Source organism: Microtus oregoni, unplaced genomic scaffold, assembly GCF_018167655.1.
Source record: "Microtus oregoni isolate MIOR12 unplaced genomic scaffold, Mior012 000007F_ref0000211, whole genome shotgun sequence".
NCBI lineage: Eukaryota > Metazoa > Chordata > Mammalia > Rodentia > Cricetidae > Microtus > Microtus oregoni.
The window spans coordinates 49916910-49940331 of NW_024543066.1; the positions used below are offsets into that span (position 1 = coordinate 49916910).

Consider the following 23422-nt stretch of genomic DNA (forward strand, 5'->3'; position numbering starts at 1 on the left):
TCAGATTGAGGCATGTAAGTAAAGAAAGCTCTTAGTGCTTTGTTCACGTCTATTTTTTTATTTTATTTATTTATTAAAGATTTCTGTCTCTTCTCCACCACCGCCTCCCATATCCCTCCCCCTCCCCCAAACAAGTCCCCCTCTCTCATCAGCCCAAAGAGCAGACCCAGTTGCCTGCCCTGTGGGAAGTCCAAGGACCTCCCACCTCCTTCCAGGTCTAGTAAGGTGAACATCCAAACAGCCTAGGCTCCCACAAAGCTAGTATGTACAATAGGATCAAAACCCAGTGCCACTGTGTTTGACTTCTCAGCAGTCCTCATTGTCCGCTATGTTCAGAGAGTCCGGTTTTATCCCATGCTTTTTCAGACCCAGGCCAGCTGGCCTTGGTGAGTTCCCGATAGAACATCCCCATTGTCTCAGTGTGTGGGTGCACCCCTCGCGGTCCTGAGATCCTTGCTCATGCTCTCTCTCCTTCTGCTCCTGATTTGGACCTTGGGGTTGTAGTCCAGTGCTCCAATGTGGGTCTCTGTCTCTGTCTCCTTTCATCGCCTGATGAGGGTTAATATCCAGGAGGATGACTATATGTTTGTCTTCGGGTTCTCCTTCTTATTTAGCTTCTCTAGGATCACGAATTATAGGCTCAATGTCCTTTATTTATGGCTAGAAACCAAATATGACTGAGTATATCCCATGTTCCTCTTTTTGGGTCTGGCTTACCTCACTCAGGATAGTGTTTTCTATTTCCATCCATTTGTATACAAAATTCAAGAAGTCCTTGTTTTTTACTGCTGAGTAGTACTCTAATATGTATATATTCCATACTTTCTTCATCCATTCTTCCATTGAAGGGCATCTAGGTTGTTTCCAGGTTGTGGTTATTACAAACAATGCTGCTATGAACATAGTTGAGCATATACTTTTGTTGTATGATAGGGCATCTCTTGGGTATATGCCCAAGAGTGTTATTGCTGGGTCCAGGGGTAGGTTGATCCTGAATTTCTTGAGAAACAGCCACACTGCTTTCCAAAGTGGTTGCACAAGTTTGTATTCCCACCAGCAATGGATGAGGGTAACCCCTTTCTCCACAACCTCTCCAGCAAAGGCTACCATTGGTGTTTTTTATTTTAGCCATTTTGACAGGTGTAAGATGGTATCTTAAAGTTGTCTTGATTTGCATTTCCCCGATAGCTAAGGAAGTTGAGCATGACCTTAAGTGTCTTTTGGCCATATGAACTTCTTCTGTTGAGAATTCTCTGTTCAGCCCAGTGCCCCATTTTATAATTGGGTTGATTAGCATTTTACAGTCTAGTTCCTTGAGTTCTTTATATATTTTGGAGATCAGACCTTTGTCAGTTGCGGGGTTGGTGAAGATCTTCACCCAGTCAGTGGGTTGCCTTGTTGTCTTAGTGACAGTGTCCTTTGCTTTACAGAAGCTTCTCAGTCTCAGGAAGTCCCATTTATTCAATGAGGCCCTTAATGTCTGTGCTGCTGGGTTTATACGTAGGAAGTGGTCTCCTGGGCCCATGTGTTGTAGAGTACTTCCCACTTTCTCCTCTATCAGGTTCAGTGTGTTCGGACTGATATTGAGGTCTTTAATCCATTTGGACTTGAGTTTTGTGCATGGTGATAGATATGGATCTATTTTCATTCTTCTACAGATTGACATCCAGCTTTGCCAGCACAGTTTGTTGAAGATACTCTCTTTTTTCCATTGTATACTTTTAGCTCCTTTATCAAAAATCAGGTGTTCATAGGTTTGTGGGTTAAAGTCCAGGTCTTCTATTCTATTCCATTGGTTGACTTTTCTGTTTTTATGCCAATACCAAGCTGTTTTCAATATTGTGGCTCTGTAATAGAGTTTGAAGTCAGGGATGGTAATGCCTCCAGACAATCCTTTATTATATAAGATTGTTTTGGCTATCCTGGGTTTTTTGTTTTTCCATATAAAGTTAATTATTGTCTTCTCAAGGTCTGTGAAGAATTTTGATGGGGATTTCATTGAATCTATAGATTGCTTTTGGTAGAATTGCCATTTTTACTATGTTGATCCTCCCAATCCAAGAGCAAGGGAGATCAGATCCTTCCATTTTCTGGTGTCCTCTTCAGTTTCTTTTTTAAAGACTTAAAGTTCTTGTCAAATATATCTTTCACTTCCTTGGTCAGAGTTACCCCAAGATATTTTATGCTATTTGTGGCTATCGTGAATGGTGCTGCTTCTCTGATTTCCCTCTCTGTTTCCTTATCCTTAGTGTATAGGAAGGCAACTGATTTCTTGTAGTTGATCTTGTATCCTGCCACATTACTAAAGGTTTTTATCAGCTGTAGGAGTTCTTTGGTAGTGTTTTTGGGGTGTTCACGTGTATTTTTAATGTAAAAGCTGAGTTCTGTAGATTAGTAGCTACTCTATCAACTAGAGTCAGCAGATGGTTCTGGTGTCAAGTTCCAAGTCTGACTATACAACTTCCCCAGAATGTGAAGGTTTCACTGTGGCAATTTTTTTTTTCCTTTTGCTTTGACTTAAACCAAGAAGTAGGTCGAGTAATATTTACTCTCTGGCCAGGGACATCTTTCCAACTTCCTGTAGTTAGCAAGGATGACCAAAGAGCAGCAACGGGACTCACTTCTCCAATCAATTCTTCATCGAGCAAAGATAAAGTGATGCTTACAGCACAGCTTGGAGCAGTCCTGAGGGAGAACCTGGCCCCAGCTACTCAGCCTCCGACTACTGTCCCCAGAGAGTCAAATGCTGCACAGGCCCCATCCTGAAAGTGATTCATACAGATGTGAGGCCTGTTCCAACCTCACTGCTGTGTCTGCCTCTTCCTACAGCACAGCAAGATCCAGTATACCAGGATCTGTTGTTCATGTGTATTGCTTGTTTCCCTCCAGGCCCTCTTGCTAGATAAGAAATGTGGCCCCATTGTTGTATAATGCCTGCCTTCTACACATGCACTTTCATTTCTTTTTCAAAAAATATTTTATGCATACTAAGTATTCTTATCATATCACCATCTAGTCACCCTTCCAAGCCCTCATATAACCCACCACTGTGACATTTCCCTCCGAACTTCCTCCTCCTCTTCTCTGTAGCTCACTGAGACAATTAGCACTACTCTTGTACATATAGGTATATGGTTGTTTACTAGAGCATGGGCAATCTATTATGGGCCACAGCCCTGAAGAACAGTTACTCCTCCTTTCCCTAAAAACCATCAGCGGCCAATTGCTCCTGAGCTAAGGTGGAGCATAAATGCACATTTGAGTTGTGCATTTGCGTTCTCTCTTACTGTTGAATAAATTGTCATTATTTCTAAGCTTTGTTTCATAAGACAGTTAACTAAATTTTACCAAACCATACTTTATCAGTTCTTCTCCACTTCCTCCACTTAAAATTCTAGAGCAGAATTTTTAATCCGGGCACTTGGATGGAGCATGTGTGAAAATGTATAGGAAGCAATCGACTACAGACGAATATGCAAAGCTACATGTATACTTCCACACTCACACAATGAAGAAAAGGTCCTGTGCTTCTTTTATATACATACATGGAGCTGTCCAAATATGAAGAACTGTTGTTCCTTGGGTTTTCTCCTCCATGAGTCCTACATTTAGGAACTGATAAGCTATACTACCTGTTCTCCTGGGTTTTACGAACGAATTTTACTACTCCTTCTCTTTTTCATTTTAGTTCATTCCTAGTCTCATATTTTCTCTTACTTTTCTGATTTCTATGCCTTCTGTATTTCAGTTTAGGAAACAGTGTAAGTGGTGAGGACAAGAAAACCTGCCCCTCGGCAGCTGTGGTGGTCTAATCTCTCCCAAGCTTTGGTCAAAGTGGGATTTTCTGCTTTGATTCAGAAAGGAATCCCAAGTCTAGTCTCTTTGGAAAAGAGATGAATATTTTGTTAAAGATGGTGTTAATAGAGGCCCAAGAATGAAGACTGGGATAAAAAGAGGACATTGGGGATGGAGAAGACACACTCTGACAGTAGCCACAGGCTTCTCTAAGGGACTCATGGAAAGTGAGACATAGCCAAGTGTAGGATGGGCTTCTGGTGGGTGAATCTGTTAATTGTGCTGCATTCACCATGCACACCATTTGGTGGCTCTTAAATTACATTTTAAAACTTGCTAGGAAACTTTCATTTCCCTTCTCTCTTTTGAGAATATAATTCATAGGGTGGCTGTGGCGAGGCTTTGGATGCCATTACAGTCTGATAAAAATGAAAGCAGAAGCAACTAGAACTGCACAAGGGGCTGGAGCCCATGCACTCTCTGTGGAAGTGTGATTTGTTGGTGGAGCGCACCTCTAACCCCAGAACTCAGGAGACAGAAACAAGTGGAGCTCTGTAGGTCTGAGGCCATATCTCAGAGAGAGGAGTGGGAAAAGGAAGAAGAAGGAGAAGGGAAGGGGATTGCATTGCAGGCTCATAACAGGAAGGATGAAGGTAGTGAGCAATTGCAAATGTGTGGAAGTTCTTGCTTCTCTGCAGGCGGATGGCTTCAGCAAGCTTCCCAGATCAGGGGGTTCCTGACACTTTTGTTTCTCTAATTCTCCTGTCCATTCTTCTGCCTGAAGAAAAGAAGGGAAAATGAGAAACCATATCCCAAGACTCTGCAAGTAAAGGGGTTGATATTGTCTTCATGTGACATCTTATTTAATGTCACTGTAATCCCATAGGTTAAACCGAATGTTTAAAATGAGAAATCAAAGAAACCGTTTGTTTCCACATCATGTAACTGTCAGTGTTTCAATCTATGAACACTCTTTTCATGAAGTTTTTCTAGACAGACTGAATGGCCATACCTTAGCAATGTCATACTTATATCCCATTGCTTATCTTTCATCAAAAATCCTTTTATTACACTTTATGTATAAATATAATACAGATTCTCAAATGTCCATGCATTGTTATGTCCACTGTAATGTTGTCCTTGTTCTCACATTAGCATAAAATGATAACTGACTACGCATTTATTAGTGAGACCCTCCATAAACTGAACTTCATGAAATCCTACTGTTATCAATGCCTTGCTAATGCTTGAAATGTGGTGCTCCAAGCCCAGTCCTCACGTTAGATCCCACTGGGAACATTTAAAGTCTACCCGCAGCTATTCTGATTCAGTTAATGCAGGTAGGACTTGGGTGGACTATGTTGTTCTGTGAAAGTTTTCCAGATGCAACTGACCTAAGAGCCCTCATTGGAAAAAGTGTAGTTCCAAACAACTGGGACATTTACAAAAGCAATTCCTCTGCCCTCCCCCACGTGGTGAACAGGAAAGGCTGAGCTTGGATAGGTGGGGACCCCAGCAAGTCATACCAGCCATTCCTAGATACCATCTGCAGGCTAAGGAGAGCTTCTCTGGTCACAAGGACACCAGCACTGATGATGCCTCCAAACTTCTCCCCTGCTACCAAGAAATCCTCAGCTACTCCCAATTTTCACTTTATCCAACTCAGCTCAGCAAACTATAACTTATATTACTACTTTGTAAAAACTTAAAAGAAGAATTCCATCTTTTTCTGGGCAGCCATTAAATGAAGTTGTTATAATCGGTAGTTTTTCAAAGTCATATGAAGCCTGAATGTTTATCATAGAGAGAATTATAAAACAGAAAATCTGAATGGCAAGTGTTTCAAATAAAATGTTTTATGCTTACTGAATTGTTTAATTTATTTAACTATGGTTATAAAAATTGTGATTTTAAAAGATACTTTCTGCTCTTGTATTATTTTTCAGTTTTTGAGATTATAACAATTTTCCCCTCCCCTTTCCTTCCTCAAAATCTCCCCATATACTCCTCCTTCCACTGTTCATATTCCCAGCTCCTTCTTCTTCAACTGCTGTTGCATGCAGATGCATTCTTAGATACATAAATGCAAGCTGTTCTGTCTATAACGTTACTTATTTGCATGTGTTTTCAGGCTTGATCATTTGGTATTGGACAGCCCATTGGTGTGACTGTTCCTGGGGATGCCTGTTTCCCCTACTCATAGCATTGCTTAGTGGCTCATGGTTCCTTGTGTAGGACCGAGGCCTTTGTGGACTTCCCTCATCCACGCTGGTTATAGCTATTTCTGTCCTTGTTCTGCTCATAGTTAGGGAGTCTCACCACAAACTCTCCCTTCCTCTGAATCTTACAATCTTTCTTCCCTTTCTTTAGCAATGATACCTGAACCTTTTATGCAGGCATTTTATTGTAAATATATCCACTGGGACTAGGCTCCATAGCTGCATTTTGGGTGGTTTTGATTTTCTGTGGCGGTCTACGTCTATTGCAAAGAGAAATATCCTTGATGAGGGATGAGGACTTCACTAATCTGTAGGTATAAGGATAAACACTTAAAATGCAGTCAGAAATTGTGCTGACCTAGTAATGTGGTGGTTGTAGCTTCTCCTCCAAGATCCATAACTTCACTAACCCTACATAGTTGCCTAGGTTTAAAGTGATTTTGTGTTGTGTTTCCATTGTAGATGATACTAGCATTATACATACTATTCTCTCAGTTAATATAGATTTTATAACTGAGTAATAATAACTAGGACTATTTAAAGAATCTCCATTGATAATGTTACAGTGGATCCTAAAACCATGCTGGGGCATCAAATTATGTTCCAGTACCTCTTATATGTCCAGGTTCCCTGCTCTCCAGCCCCTAAGCAAGAGTGAGTTTAGGAGAGATCAGCAGAGTAAAGCAAGGAGGCCTATCATAACTAGCTGGTGATTAGAACGTGATTAGAAGGTCACTACGTATCCGTGAATTAAAGAAATGGAGAAGGTTTTACCCAACAGAAGTAAAGACCCTTTCTGTGAATCTGTTTACCATGTAGAATTAAAGTATGTGCTCACGAATAGGCTGTAGCTTGAGCAGTGGTGGGGCTGCCTGGAAAGGCAAGGTGCTCTCCATTTCAGCACCAAACAGACAAAGTAAAGCAAAATGCGATTCCGCCCTTACATTCCTTTAAAATGGCAGTTGAGATGAGTTTCATGGGACATGAGTGTCACTCACAGGTGCTAAGGTCTCTATTTCATCTTCTGTAGCCATCAACCACTTTGATCATCTAATTATCATATTTTGTATTGCAATGAATAAAAGTGATACTTCTGATTTTATGGCAATGATATATAATGTGCATTTAATTTCCTTTTTAACTATTTCCCCCCTTAATCACACTGACAATTGTCCATATGTAGATACTGACATGAGCTAAACTGGGACTTGTTTTCAGTCCGAAACCTATCTTTTTCCCTCCTTTATAGGCTGGCTTCATGAGCTGGGAAAGAGGCTGGAATCTCCATACTATGGCAACAATACGCTGGGGGGCCCGTCCATCCGAAGCGCCTACATTGCTGCCCTGTACTTCACTCTCAGCAGCCTCACTAGTGTTGGATTTGGGAATGTGTCTGCTAACACGGATGCAGAGAAGATCTTTTCCATCTGTACCATGCTGATTGGAGGTAAGGAATCTTCTTCTAGAGCAGGAAAAGAAACTGAATCTCCAGGTGCCCCCTTGAACGTTTTGCTCAGTTCTGAAACACAATAGCATACATCGACTGATCCTGGAATAGAACCTAACTAGAAGCACTAATTAGGAAGTAAGCGACAGGAACTTTAGGTTTTGGTTTTTTTTTTTTTTTTTTTTTTTTTTTTTTGGTTTTTCGAGACAGGGTTTCTCTGTGGTTTTGGAGCCTGTCCTGGAACTAGCTCTTGTAGACCAGGCTGGTCTTGAACTCACAGAGATCCGCCTGCCTCTGCCTCCTGAGTGCTGGGATTAAAGGCATGAGCCACCACCGCCCGGCCAGGAACTTTAATGGACATGTGAATTGGCAGACACCAAGGTGGTGTTGATGCATACACCTTCCGGGCAGATGAAAGCCTATTTAGGAAGAGCAAATGCTGTTTCTTAAAGTATCATTCATCACTCATGAATTCCCTCAATGTGAATTGTAGGTAGATGCTAGAAATGGCCGCCAAAGTTAGTGTTAGCAAATTTAACTCATTCTAGTGCAGTGAACATAGAATGCTTAATATATTGTTGTTAAAAAAATAATAAAAACTGGGAGAAGCTAGTAATTTGCCTGTTTTCATCATGGTGCAGTACTGGGGGGTACTTGAGGCAGGTCTGTGGGGTCAGCACTGTTCCGTTTAACCAATACGTTACTGCGCCATTTCTTACGAGCCTTTGGTATTCTGCTTTAAAAATCCAGGGTTTGACTTTACAAACCTTTCTACTTTGGCAGCCATCTTCACTTCTGCCAGTAGGGACATGAGTGAGAGACTGGTAGGCAGGAAGAGGGGCAAGGCTCTGCCTGCTTCTGGGGTGCAGGCTTTCCTTCAGGGGAGACAGCCACCCCTCAACATCAGTAACTTTCAGCTTCCAGTCTTCACACACTCCTAAGAGATCTCTGCATTCTGCGGCTGCCCACCACGCCTCAATTCACAGTTAGGGCTGTCTAAGCCTCTTCACCTAGTGTGTCCTGCTCTAGCACCTTCCTCAGTTATGTCCAGTGACCTCCACAGTTCAGCTTTCTGCTTCAGCCGCCTGCTACCAACCAGCCTAGCTCCCATGTAGAGTGTCTCACTGAAATATTCAGCATGATTTCTCCTTTCTGAACCTGAATTGACAGAATTGTCACTACTGTTGCTGAGCTTTCAAATGACTCATCTAAAGCTTTGGGAATTAGAGTAATTTCACAAACTTCAGAGCCAGTAAGTAAAGGTGGAACTATTTGAACCAACATGAATATTTCTCTGTTTCAGTGCAAAAAGGGAAACTTTACAGGTAAGGAGCAAGTTCAGAGCTGCACACCCATTTGGGTAAAATAAGCGTTCTTAGACCAGACTTTGTTAGCACTGTATTTACCATATCCACTACTGCCCTCAATCCCACACATCAGTCAGCATCACGGGAGTCAGGATGTAGAAAGTATATCAGTTAGCACCACAGATGACAGGATACAGAAAGTCTGTCTGTTAGTATCACAGGTGATAGTATGCAGAAAGTATATCTGTTAGCATCATGGCAGATAGGATGTAGAAAATACACAGTACTTACAGAGGTCTTCATCCACATGGTGAGACCAACATCTTAACACAGACTTCCTTGGGGAGCTTATGACCTGGCTTACAGGAAGAAGCTGGAATTTTTGGAGTTTGAACAGCACCAGGCAAATATTTAGTGCCAATTCAGTGAGGAAGCTGAGAAGCAATAAACAAGGAGAGCCAATATCTGCAGTCCTCGGAAAGAGCTGCTGAGGCAGCATGCTGGGACTACAGCAGTTTTAACAGACTCCTTGTTGTTGCCAAGCACCAACAACCTAGAGAGCAGAGAACAAGAATTCTCATTTCTAAAAAGCTATAACTTGCCAGAACCCATGGTGGGCACTTCACATCCAGACTCATGCTTCCCAGAATCCTAATCTCTGTCTAACAAAATGAGATGTACTTTGCAAGTAAGCAGAATCTGTACCTACTGAAAGTTGCCTATATGTCTTCTTACCCGGATGGAAATGGTGTGAAATGCTTAATGTTAAAACCTACTAGTTTGTACATTTGAGAAATCTGTTAGACAACTGGGCATACTGTTTTGACCAACCTACCATATTGAGTGATCCTTGACCAGAAATTGCCAAAACATAATCTCTTCCCCACTTCTCACTGAACAGGGAGCCATACTGGTCACAAACTCAAAATATAGGGGATATAATTGGATAATGTCACTTAGTTAATTCTTTGTTAAATTTATTTTGATCAAACTTCCTGTTGCAACAGCAGTATGTAAGAGCCATTGGAACTTGCGGTGACCTAACAGCAGGTATAAACAGCAGATTGCTCTCATGTAAAATGACCTAAGTACATTGAATTCTTAAGGCTTTTTATTTATGTTTCTGGGAATAACTGTATAATATTGTGAGAATTAAAATTTAAAGTGTATTAGGATCTGTAATTCCAAACAGAGCTGCAGAAGCTGGTAACAGTAGAATTTTTAACTATAATTCTGCAAAAGTATACTGAAAACTACAAAGCACTTTTTTACAAATTTTACAAATGGTTTTAGATTTTGGAAGTCATACAAAGTAAGGAGTCCAACGTCACAATACTGGTTTTACCCAGTTAAATTAAAGTTTCCATGTGATCTCTAAAACAAAAGTCAAAGCAACCTTGTGGGGCTGCAAATGGACAAGTGTTTTTAAAAGACACTGGGAATTGGAGCATAAACTACCAAAACAAAGCATGAATAGACACAAAATCAGAAGATCTACATTCAAAGTACCAATGTGTATTGGAATGTTACAGTCATTAAGAAAGCACGATGTGTGCTAGGCGGTGGTGGCGCACGCCTTTAATCCCAGCACACCCAAGCAGAGGCAGGTGGATCTCTGTGAGTCTGAGGCCAGCCTGGTATACAACAGCTAGTTCCAGGATAGGCTCCAAAGCTACAAAAAACGCTGTCTCAAAATAACCAAAAATAAAGAAAAGAAAGGAAGGAAGGAAGGAAGGAAGGAAGGAAAGAAGGAAGCAAGGAAGGAAGGAAGGAAAGAAGGAAACAAGGAAGGAAGATGTGGGGCAAAGGGCAGACACTGAAGGTCACTTCAGGTACGGCAGTGACTCTAGACTATAGGTCAAGGATGATGGCATGGCCGGTGTGTGGTATTGGGAACCAGACAAAGGTGCTTGCTGTAGGAACCCACATGGTGGATGGAGAGAACAACTCCAAAGGTGGCCCTCTAACATTCACTCATGCACCATGGTACATTCACACTCAACACTCACATCCACACCCAATAAGACATACACACAAAAATAAATAAATAAATAAACAATAAAATGTTGTTTTAAGAAAATGTTGCTGTGTCCAATATATAACTACTTGTTTAAGGTAACCTGGACTCCTACTAAACAACATGAAAATTAACTGCAAATGAGATTTTGAGATAAACTTTAAATAATCACCAAAAAGACATCATTAGTGCATATTCTCATGACCCTAAATTTTGTGTTTCTAAAGTATGACACAAATATCTCTTTGTTTTTACAAAGAACTATAAATTGAACTGCAGCATCTTTCCTTATCAGAATGCATTACTTAGAGCTTGATCAAGAATCTGCAAGAGTTTAGATACTGGCAAACATTTACCATCCAAAAGACTGCTTCCTGGCATATTTTCTTAAAAGGTATACAAATTTGAAAGGAAAAACTAATGCACATTTGAAAATCTGTTTCAAGAAAAGATTTTCAATATTTGAATAAACAATAAGCTTACTAAAACACTGCTCCATATCATTCATAAAGATGTAAAGTGAAACCCAAAGTAAACACCATACTGCATTCACAAGAAAGCACTGGAGTCTGCTGTGCTTTGAGAGATAATCCATGCTTCAGCCTCCCTGTGCTCTTCGTGGTCATTTCTATCCAGTCAACAATAATGTTATCAACATCCATCAAATCTGAATACACCTGTACTCGGTGACCCAGTGATTCCCCTTCCATGGATATAGTCAATAGAAGTGTGTGTTTGTGTCCAAGCGAGCACGTGTGTGTGCCTAAGATGCATTGTGTGCATTTATGTGCATTTTTGTGGATGAATGTGTATTCATTGCATCTTGGTTTCATAGGTTTCAATACATTATCATCAGTTCTACTACTTTGGGTCAGTGAGTCAGAGCATCATGATGCCAAGACCCTGTGGAGAAGGAGAGGAAAGGGGAGTAGCTACCTTTGAAAGAGTTATTTTCATATCCTCCAGCAGGAAATGCCAGGGTGATAGAAGAATGCCATCAGCAGAATAAACAAGAAGTTTATGAGACAATTTTATCCCTCAGAACTATACCAGAATGAAGATGAATTGTCCTTCAAAGCTATAGATGAATCACAAACTCAATGCTGAGCAGAGAAGTTAGATTACATCCTGTATCATTTTGAGTAGAGAAATCTCAATAGTTGATCAATTTATTGGTTGCAATGTGATTTGTGTCACCTTTGGTAAGAAGGGTGATTGGTGGCTCTGAAGGACATGAGTTTTACATGATGGGCTCTGGATCTAAAAGGCCATTCCATGCTCATGATCACTTTGTGAAACCTTATTGAACTATACACTCAACATTATGCATCTTTCTCTGTATGTGTATGTGAGTGTGTATGTGTGTGTCTGTGTGTGTGAGTGCGTGTGTGTCTGTGTATGCGTGTCTGTGTGTGTGTGTGTGTGTGTGTGTGTGTGTGTGTGTGTGTTTGAGAGAGAGAGAGAGAGAGAATTAGTTTAGTTTTACCTTGTAAACTGAAGGCAGGTGAGCTAAAAGCAATGTAGCTATCAAGTGAGAATATGAGCTGCGGAACAGAGCCAAATTCTGATTTATCATATCAGGCTGTTTTCCATTTGTGTCAACAACGTGATCCACGTAATTGGAGAAAGACATATTACTTAACATATAGATGATAACCACAAGGACATAAGATTTCAGAAGGCTGCCTTTTTCAAGGGACGTGGGCATGGATTTTCTGAACCAGTCATAAAATTTTAGCTTCTTGTTTACAGTTATAAAGCTATAAATGATGCTACAGAGTTGCAATAGATTTATTCAGCTCAATAAATATTTATACTGCATGGGAACTATGCCAAGTGTGCTGGGTGGTTGGAACAGAGATCACTAAGGACAAATGCTGCCCTTCGAGTTCACAACTTAGTGATAGGTACAGGTGTTCAAGCAGATCAGAGACCTATTACCTGGCTTCTTTAGAGCTTGTTTTGTATTGTAATACACACTTAGAAAAACTGGTAGACATACAAAAATTCAGAATTATGCATAATGCATGACCAAAATGTAGTTTTTATGTATCTTTTTCTGAAATAGTTAATAAAACAATATATATTATTGCTGACACTAAACAGAATTTTTTTCCAAATCTTTGAATTTTTTTCTTTAAAACTTAGTACTAACTGCCTGGAGTTACCTGATAAGTTTACTTTGGTTTATGTGCCAATCAGCTCAGCCTTGATGGCCAGATAAAACTTCCTGGTCCAGATGGCTCACCATTGAGACATGCTTAGTTGCAATGGAGCATTGTTTTCACACTTCCTTTGGGTATGCCAACTCAACACTCCCTGGCATGATTTTATGTTTTGAACCTAGATATAATTCCTTAAGTTCAGGCCATTCTTAAGATGTCTTGGAAACATTTAATTCAACCTTTAAGGAATCCTTCTCATTTTGTTTTGTATGCCTCCTGACATTCACAACCCAGTATTAACCCAAGGATGGTTAATAAAGAACAGAAAATTCCAGGTCAATGAGGAGGTAGGAGAAAAGACAGGAACCAACAGGGTTATCTGAAAGTTGAGATCTGATCCCCTATACCATCAAAAGAAAAGAGCCCCTATACACAGTCTGCAACCACAGTAAAAATGCTGTTAAAAGCACTGGTAATAGTGTCATATGTGAGAAAACAATGGTGCCCAAGTTCAAGGAAGGAAAGAGAATACAGCAAGGGAAAAGAAGAGAGAAAAGGCAATAGCCAGTCCCAGGATGTAGTGAGGTTTTCCACCCCTCTCAGTCCTGTTTACCTCTTCCTGAGATCACAACCGGGAAGGTTCTTTCAAAGACCTGATACTAAAATAAAATTGTATAAAATGCATTTTATGTAAAGGTACCACACAAAGTGAAAGAGCCTCCAGCTTACTCAGTAGGTTGAGCACTCAAAAAATATAGATGATAGATAGATAGATAGATAGATAGATAGATAGATAGATAGATAGATAGACAGATAGATGATAGACAGACAGATAGTTTTCTGAGAGAGAATGAGAAAAGTCAGTGATAATTTCCAAACTGACCTGGATACAGAAGTTTTGAGTCAAACTTTCGCAAAAGATGAAATGATTTTGCCTGACAGTTACACACACACTTTCTGCCAAGACAGAACGACAGAATGAGTGTCAGTACCCAAGTGGGGGGGGGGGGCTATGAGAACTGGGTTTTATTTTCTAACTTCTTAACTTAGAAGTGGTTTTCTATGCAGAAATAAGACTTTGAAATTGTGGTGACTCAGATGAGATCTTTCCAACAACATTTATGAATGCTACAATTAATCCAGTAATTTATTTTATTGATAATGTACAATTAGGATGCTAAACGGTCTGAACGTATTACTTCTCTCAGTTTTAGTGCTTTGCACATTATAATTAAGCAAAAAAAGTTAAAATCATACTGATAATTAAGAAACACGGTGTTAAAATAAATAAAACAGGCTTATTCTCTGGAAGAAAACTACTACACACAGTGACAGATGACAGAGCATCCAATCCATACCCATCAGCTTACTGCAGAGCCTGAGATCTCTGTCTAATTTTTTTGATTTGGTGATTAATCCGTTTTTTTAACTCAATGAATTTTTTGCCAGTAGAGATTTTTTTCTTCAAAGTAAAATATTTAAGCCCCTGAGCTATTCATTGTACTTGTAAAATCACACAGAATAAACTACTTAGAATCCATAAACCCATACACCATAAAGTTGCTAATGACTATTTGTTTTCCTTTAGATCTTTTTGGATATTTAGGAGCATTCTACTTTTGTGTTTTTATGTGTGTCTACATGCAGCAGGCACTGAGTATTTTCTTGAGTTCTTTCATCAAGAAGTAGTTTCTATCAAGAATGATGTAACTCTTATAAAGGGGGAGGGTTGAAGGGTGAGGGGAGAGGCAGGGAGGAGAGTTGAGAAAAATATAGAGCTCAATAAAAATCAATAAAAAAGAATTATAACTCAGCCCTAAAAAAAGAGTTACCAGCAATCTTAAATCTTTTCTTCCAAATCTTACTCCCTGAGTGCACTGACATTTGTAATACTTTGCACATTCAAGGAAAAAGTTAACATGAACAACTACTGTTTTATACATATACTAGATACTTCTAAGCAAATTGGGATACTCTATTTTTTATAGCTCAGAGTAGTCCTATACTTAAGATAATTGTCTATTTAGCATATAAGGGAAATGAGGGCCACATAATGACATTTTTATGTTTTAATATTTACTTACTAGTATGTGTACATATGTGTATAATCAGATGATAAGTTTATGCACTTGATTCTCTTCTCATACTTTACAAGGGTTTCAGGATCAAAAATAGGATGAAAATAGCAAGAAATAGCCATATCAAAAGCCCTATTCTAATGTTTTTATTGTTTTTAAGGATTTAACTTGGTACATTCACACAATTAGGAGGAGGAAAGCTGGGCTGCAGATCTAGTTTTGTCTGCTTCTGTAACTTCTCTTCTCCTGGATACAGATTCCAAAGTTAACTCTATTCAAATCACTTTCTAAAGAAGCTAAGATCTTGTAATTAAAATGTGACTTTATAGGCATGATGACCATTATTCTATTAAAATTATGATATATAACTTGATGCAGAATTTTAGTCCCAGTGTTAGATTAAAATGGAATTTATACCTCAGCATCTGGCAATCCCTGGTGGCTATGGGTGAAAAATGAACTGGAGCTGTCTTAAAATATTCAGGAGCTATCTTTGTTCATGCATTTGTATATTTACTGTGTATACAACTTGGTGCCAAGATGTGGCAGAGGCTGCTTGTTCATTTCCCATTTAGCGCATTTCTGGTTTACTTTTAAATCCTAAATTAACCCATTAATCTCCATTAATCTGACTATCGCCATGTGGCTATGGCTTACCATCACAATTCCATCACATCTGTCTCTGGTGGCAACTACATGGCACCTCCTGACTCCACCTACTCTCCCTATATAGCCCTTCCAGCCTGGCTTTACACAGTTAAGCCATTGGCCAAAAACAGCTTCATTTATTAAACAATAAAAGCAACACATATACAGAAGGACATCCCACACCATTAAGAAACTTCTACTGTTGTTCCCTCCACCCTGACATTATGGTACTAGCCCCATCTGATAGGTCCTCACAGATATGCTTTTATCTTTTCAGTCCCTTTATAAGGAAAAAAAATGAAACAGGAGAATTTACAGAACTTCTGTGCTTTTTATCTCATCATGTCCTAATTCAGGGTAGGGACCAGGGATCAAATCTAGTGTAACTACGAACTGATCTGCTTGTGAGAATAAGAATCCAGGCCTCCCTCTGTCTTCTAATTTCATAGCCCTAGGTAAAACTGAGCCTTCTTGAGTCAGCTGTTAGTATCTACACAAACCATTCTCATTCCATTCTGCCAATCACTATGAGATGCAAAGTCTTGTCTTTTAAGAGGATGTCTGTTAACTGTAAATTTATAGCTTATCCTATAAAAGTTTTGATAGAATTATATCATAGCTATTAAACCATGTGTAACTACTAAAGTAATCCTTTTGCTGATAGAATTCAAATTACAAGTTTTTGGAACCATAATGACAAGTAAGGGATTGCATGTGTGTCAAAGAATCAAATCCATGTTTTATTCTTTTTTTTTTAAATCAAGCCATATGAAGGCAAAATGACTGCTTTGGGATTGAGTGAACTTATGACAGAGTGGCTTGCCTACATCTTACTTGCAAAAGAATCATATCAGTATGGCTATATAATTATGCTGTACTCTAATACATCTATAAGCTACACTTATATGCACAGGGCCTCTGTCTTACTATCCTGAGATCTGTTGTGCTCTATAGCCCTGATGCATGCCTTGGTGTTTGGGAATGTGACCGCCATCATACAGAGGATGTACTCCAGATGGAGTCTCTATCACACCAGAACCAAGGACCTAAAGGATTTCATCCGCGTGCATCACCTTCCCCAGCAGCTCAAGCAGAGGATGCTTGAATACTTTCAGACAACCTGGTCAGTCAACAATGGAATAGATTCAAATGAGGTAATGTGCGCTTCATATCTTGATATTTTCAGGCAAAAAACACATATCATTAGGTAAAGGCAAAGAGTTCTAATGCAGGCATAAGAGAGGGACACATTTACCAGCCTCTTTATCTCCTTGTCTTTGTCAACATAGACTTACATCCCACCCTGCATCATGACTGGAGTTTTTAAACTGCTATTCTGTGATGACAGTCTCATAAGAATTTACTACTTTATTCAATCAAATGGATTTATTTTTATACTTGTGTTTTTTGAAAGGATTCATTTTCTCTCTTATTTTAAAAGAGATAACTTGATCTTTTCATATGATCATGACACATTAAGAAATATCAGTGGTCCAAGTCCCCATATCTAGAAGAGTAACAAGTCTTCCTACCAGGATACTTTAGAATTTTAAAAAATTTCTCCAGATTTATTATCACCTGATTATTCAGTGGTACATAGCTAAGGTCATACTCACTATATAGTCCTGGAGATTGTGCAGAGAAATCTCACAGAATATATCAACCTCCTCTTGTATAATGCAGTTGACCATGTAGGAAGAGTGCCACTGGTATCTCACAAAGTCATTGACTAGACCAGACTCACCACACTTTTCTTTCTCCCTTCCTCTTTCCCAACAGCTTCTGAAAGACTTTCCAGATGAGCTGCGCTCTGATATCACAATGCATCTAAACAAGGAGATCTTACAGCTGTCGCTGTTTGAATGTGCCAGCCGGGGCTGCCTCAGATCTTTGTCTCTTCATATCAAAACTTCATTCTGTGCTCCAGGAGAGTATCTGCTACGCCAGGGAGATGCTCTGCAGGCCATCTACTTTGTGTGTTCAGGCTCCATGGAGGTTCTTAAAGACAGCATGGTATTGGCTATTCTAGGTAGGTTTTGGCTGAAAAGTTTCTCTGAAATTTTACTTTGGAGTATGAGGAATACAAAGTAGGGAAGGGTACGATAGATACTAATAGGAGATGGCAAATATGGACTCCATATTGGATTCAATTTACACCATTTCATGATTCTTATATAAACAAAGTTCAGGCAATATAAATATTATCCCCATCCTACAAGTGAGTAAATGTTCCCTTACTTAACTGTACCCATATATAAGTCTTTCTGAGTTCTAATCACATCCCATACAGTCTTCAATGCAACATCAGCCCTATTTTCATAAAGAATTTTTTAATTTTTTAGAGAGTCCATCCAAAAAAATGTTATAACCAAGTTTTATCTGTGCCAGAAATAGAGCAAAAATGATTTAACTTGGAGAACAATTTCCATCACTGCCATTAACCTAATACTGCTAGGGTGGACACATGCTCTTTTCAGTGCTTCAAAGACAACTCATAGCTGTGAAAACTCTGTGCCATTTGATGTTGACTTCAAATGCTAATATAATTATTTTTCAGTGAAATGTAAAGGGAAGCTGGCAGAAGACGATATATGACTTAATGTGGAAAAAAATTCACTCCCAATTTTATGAGTTTCTTTTTGAATTCACTCTTATTTGTTTGTTCAGTCAACCCTTATTGCGGATCTGTGAGTGAACTGGACAGTGGTCTGAGCACTAAGATTGTGGAAGAACAAAAATTGCTAGAAGTTTTGCCCTTATAGGGATTAAACTCAAGGGAAGGATAAGATGGAAAATTTGCCCAGGGTGGGGGTAGTTGAGCATCAGATGAATTCAAAGCATATTTTAAACAGCAAAGCAATACAGAAATGTCTAAAATCATGTCAGTAAATGGCTAATGCAGTACTTTTTGTTCTAATCTTCTAAGAAACTGATTTGTGAACAATGCCTTGTGAAGTATTTTGGCACATGTGACATTTAAGCCTTCACAGAATGTAGACACAGATGTAGAGGCATTTTCTGATTCTGGGTGGCTCCGGAGCCTACTTCCCTTTCCTTATCTAAAGAATACATATCATTTTATGTCAGTACTGTCAACCTGCTGCTGAGGTGGTGAGCTTCCAGACAGATTATATTTTATATGAGAGAAGTGATAATTCTGGGTCCCAAGTATGAGCTGATGCCTTAGGGGCATTATCAAGTCTTGAAATCTTGTCAGATCTGAATGTGTTTTCCAAATTCATTTCCTGAAACACATCCTTGAGGAGATGAAATTAGGTTGTGGGAACCTAGGATATGATTGGTACCTTCAAAGTGGAAGCCTCAGAGAGCCACCTAAGTTTTTCTGCCATGATATCACAATGATAAGTCAAGAGATAAGAAGGAGAAAGTTGGCCCTTATTATACACTTAAGCAGCCAAAGCCCTGACCTTGAATTTCTCAGCTCTAGAACCATCAGAAATACATCCTTGTTGCGTATCATACCTTAGCTGCATTGTGCTACAGCATAGCTAACAGACTATGACAGTGTAGCTGCTTCAACTAGAGAGGACTAGCTGGTGACTATGTACCGACAGAACCTGTGGCTCTGGCTTTCCCTGCTTCCTGAGGATTTCAGTTTCACTTAATGAAGCGAAGATGGGATTGCCCTTCAAAATTTGGTTTAGTTTTTATTAGCCTTCTGTGATGTTATCTTCTAGGTAAGTGAAGAAGATGTTAAAGCAGTTGGTTCCTATTCTTGACTTGCAAAATTAAAGAACAATCATTCTACCACTTTATAATTCTGGCTTAGAATTGACAATGGTTTCTAATTTGCTTCTGAAACGTGGTTTAAATCGTATTTTCCTGGAGTTTCCCTAGTACCACTGAAACTTTTAAAGCCTGCTGATTTGCCTATTGACACAGCCTACTTTTGAGGATCTGATTACTTTTTAGAACCTTATGATATAACATACATGCAAGCAGATATAACACACCATTTAAAAATAATCAGGCTTTTCTTTTAATTCTCATCCACTTTTCAATTTGTTGACTAACAACAGTTTTAGGAATGGAAGAAGAAGAGATCATCCATGACATTAGAACAAAAATGTGAAAAGTTAATAGCTTTGATATGACTGCTATAGCTTATAAAACATGATCCAATAGTAATCACTCTTATAATTAAAATTACTTATTGCTGAAAGATTTACTTTGTTGCTGTTTTGCTTCCTGCTCCAAATTTCTCCATAAATTGTGATTTTTTTTTATGATGGTATTTCACTGCTATGTTCCCACTGTGTATGTTTCAAAATTGGTGGAAATCCAGCTTGATCATTTCAAACTCTGAAGTGTCAAGATTAACATATAGGTGGGATGATGTAATTCTCTTCATCATAATATTACTTCACGTTGACTAATTCAACCTACACTGATTTACTAAGCATATAGCTTCATATTTACTCTCTAGTTACTTAACAGGAGTTCATTCTGTAACTGATATGAATTAGTGGTATTGAGAGGAAGATGTTTTTAAGCAAAACCTCAAGCAACAGCATCTTCCAATCAGCATTTCCAGTTCTCATGCTAGACAGAATTATCATAGGAATTTGTGATGAAGGCAGAAAATGGCAATGACTGATGAGCAGTGCCTCAGCGGATGATATTCATCTGCCTCTGTGTAATTCAATATCCCTATTTGTTACTGTGGTTGATTCTCAGAGACAAAGCACCTCCGAGGAGATGGATGCCCCCATCATCACGCAAGGGGGCAGAGAAATAATTCTTTTCATTCAGGATTAAGAATAGTAAGACCTGGAGTAGTTAAAGAATAGTTCAGAAATTTTAACAAAAGCAAGAAGGAATCTACAGGGCAGTTAGGAGGCAGGGAGGCCTGGACAGAACTCAATACATTATCCATGCTCCATAAATATTCACCAAATCCAAACGAAAAAAAAAGCTGGAATTCTTTCCAAAGTGTCAAATTTAGCTAAGTGTTTGTGGTATTCATTTGCTCATAGTCATAACACAGCAACCATAAATATGAAAGTATAGAGGGCTTAATGTTCCTCCAAATATCCCTGGCATAATAGAATTCTACCCATAACGCTGTCCTGATAATCATCCTCAAAAAGACAAAAGTAAAGAATCGCTGCATTGATTACTTCCTGTCTGTGATTCTATCTTATATCTGCCTTCAACTGTGGAGATTTTAAACAAAACGTACAGAAAACATAATTTCAAATTTAGCAATATTAGTGACTATAAGTCAGGTTTAAATTCTTCCAGAAAATGTAGCCAGGAACTAAAAATATGATATGTTTTGTTTTCTTCTACCAAAGTAACCTTAACTTTAAAGTTTAAAATCTAATATTAATTTGAAATTAATATTTGATGTAACTAATAATTTACCTTAATTTTTATTTTATACATATTCTCAATATATCGATCATGTGTGATTAATTTCATCTTTCCTTCTACTGATAAATTAAATAGAATGGGCTTTTATGAGTTTAGTGTCACGAATTTTATTTCCGAAATTCTGGGCACAATGAAGTAATCATTTAGAAATTAGATGTAAGAGCTGAGGCCACCACTGCACAACCAGGACCCAAGCAGGAGCCAGAGCGCTGCCAGGCGGTGAGGAACAGGACTTGGAATTTTGTCTCTTACAAGTAATGTGGTGGCAGCTGTCAGAACCCACAGGGCCTCAGAGCACCTCTAAGGAACACGAGAGACACACGGAGGCTTTGAGGAACAACTAAAAGAAGGCAGGTCTTATGGGAAGATGCTTTTAAAAGGTGGTTTCATGGAAGTGGAAAAAAAGGATGGCATATTGAAGCAGCAAGGTCAGCAGGGGCAAAGTGGAGCTAGAGATGTGGATTTGGAGACAGGTGTGGACTTGTTGCCATGGTAGAAAAAGAAGCATGTCCTTGCTGAGTATGGTTAGTCTTTGGGCCACCCAGAGGCTCAGGCCACCATTAGGCTTGCCTTGCCCCTTCCTCATACACCAGGGCAGTGCTCCTGCTCCCATGCAGCGCTGACCCACAGCATGAAGCCTCAGCTGCAGCTGTGGCCCCTAGAGCTGCTCTTGCTGCAGAGAGGAGAGCTTGAGCCCACACACCCGATGGCCATACCTGGGGTGGCCAGCACCAAGTGCAGGATGGCATACAATATTCTGGAACTGGAGCAGATCCTCCCAGAGGAGACACTGCCCAGCCAAAGATCACCTTGACAGAGCAACAAGGTATCTGAGATAAAGAATGGTTCATTTTGTGTATTAAGTTTCCTTGAAAAACTTGTGTGGTCCATACTGCCACAGCAGTCAAGTTGACATCTGCGATCCATGATGCTGCTGGAAACCAGGTAGTAACCAGTTGGAAGTGCATGACCCATGCTGCCAATGCATACTATGGGCAGCTTCTTTTGTAGCAGTATCATTGACTGCAAACTTATAACTGAAGATGAGAGACATTGAAGACTATGAACGAAACAGTCCAGACAGAAACCTATTGAAGAGAGTTTTTCAAAATTGTGATAAAGATGCTGGTGTGTAGCTTTTCACAGCTCACGGGTTCTGACAAGAGTTGGGGTGGGAGGGTTGGACTCGGTTTTCTTTAAGGAACTGGCCACTGGGCATTTGATCATGCCCCCAAAGAATATATGGGCAACACAAATTGGACTTGATGAGTTTTTTGGTTTGGGGTTTTTTGGGGTGAACAAGGGTAGGAGAGTGAACATGGGAGAAATAGGAATCAAGTGTGATCAGGGTGCACTGTACAAAATTCCCAAATAATTAATAAAAATATTATATTGGGGAAAATTAAAAAGAAAATAATTGAATGTGAAGTAGAGAAGTTTACTTGTAATATTTTTAAATAGAGACTTATTTATATATTTTATGCATACAAGTGCTCTGTCTGCATGTACTTGTGCACACTACTTGGATCCTCTAATAGATGTTGTGAGCTACCATGTAATTGCTGCATGTGTCACTGGGAATTGAACTCAGCACCTCTAGAAGAGCAGCCAACAGTCTTAACAGCTGAGCCATCTCTCCAGCCCTCTTGATAACATTGCAGTGGCTTGTCTTCTTTGTTACTGAGGACTGCAGCTGTTTGCCTTGGTTGCTTACAACATAGTAAAAAAGCTTTTCAGATAGTCATGATAAGATGATGCCTGGGAGCGATGCTCTTTGATGGACAGACTCAGAAACCTCTCACTAGAAACCTGAGTGCCTGGTGCTATGTGAATATACTGTTGTTCCTCTGGCCTTCAACGCAAGTTTGTCTAAAAATTAAATGCTTCTTCATGTCTTTTGTGTTGACTTTGTGGCTATGTCCAAAGAATATCAGAAGTTGATTTCAGTGATTTCTTGATATTTGAGGCTATTTCTCCCTTCTGGTACTTTCAACTTTTGAAATCACATAAAGGATTTTTTAAAATTATAAATGCTTGGCTGATAGCTCAGGTTTCTTACTAGCTAACTCCTACATTTTAAATTAACCCATATTGCTTTTCTATTCTCTGCCATGTGGGGGGTTACTTTTTTAATTAAAAATTTCTACCTCCTCCCCTCCTCCCACTCCCCTTCTCCCTCCCCCCACTCTCCCTCCCTCTCCCTCTCCAGTCCAAAGAGCAGTCAGGGTTGCCTGCCCTGTGGGAAGTCCAAGGTCCTCCCCCCTCCATCCAGGTCTAGGAAGGTGAGCATCCAAACAGACTAGGCTCCCACAAAATCAGTACATGCAGCAGAATCAAAACCCAGTGCCA

The 23422-nt window shown here is 39.5% G+C and overlaps 1 protein-coding gene across 1 annotated transcript in view; it reads left to right on the plus strand.

Moving 5' to 3' along the window:
- Kcnh8 (potassium voltage-gated channel subfamily H member 8) overlaps nt 1-23422 on the plus strand; it is a 431344-nt gene that overhangs the window by 331824 nt on the left and 76098 nt on the right. Inside the window, exons 8-10 of the mRNA XM_041656042.1 lie at nt 7264-7461; nt 16631-16830; nt 17456-17705. Coding sequence (XP_041511976.1) covers nt 7264-7461; nt 16631-16830; nt 17456-17705 — 648 coding nt within the window. The remainder of the gene's footprint in view (nt 1-7263; nt 7462-16630; nt 16831-17455; nt 17706-23422) is intronic.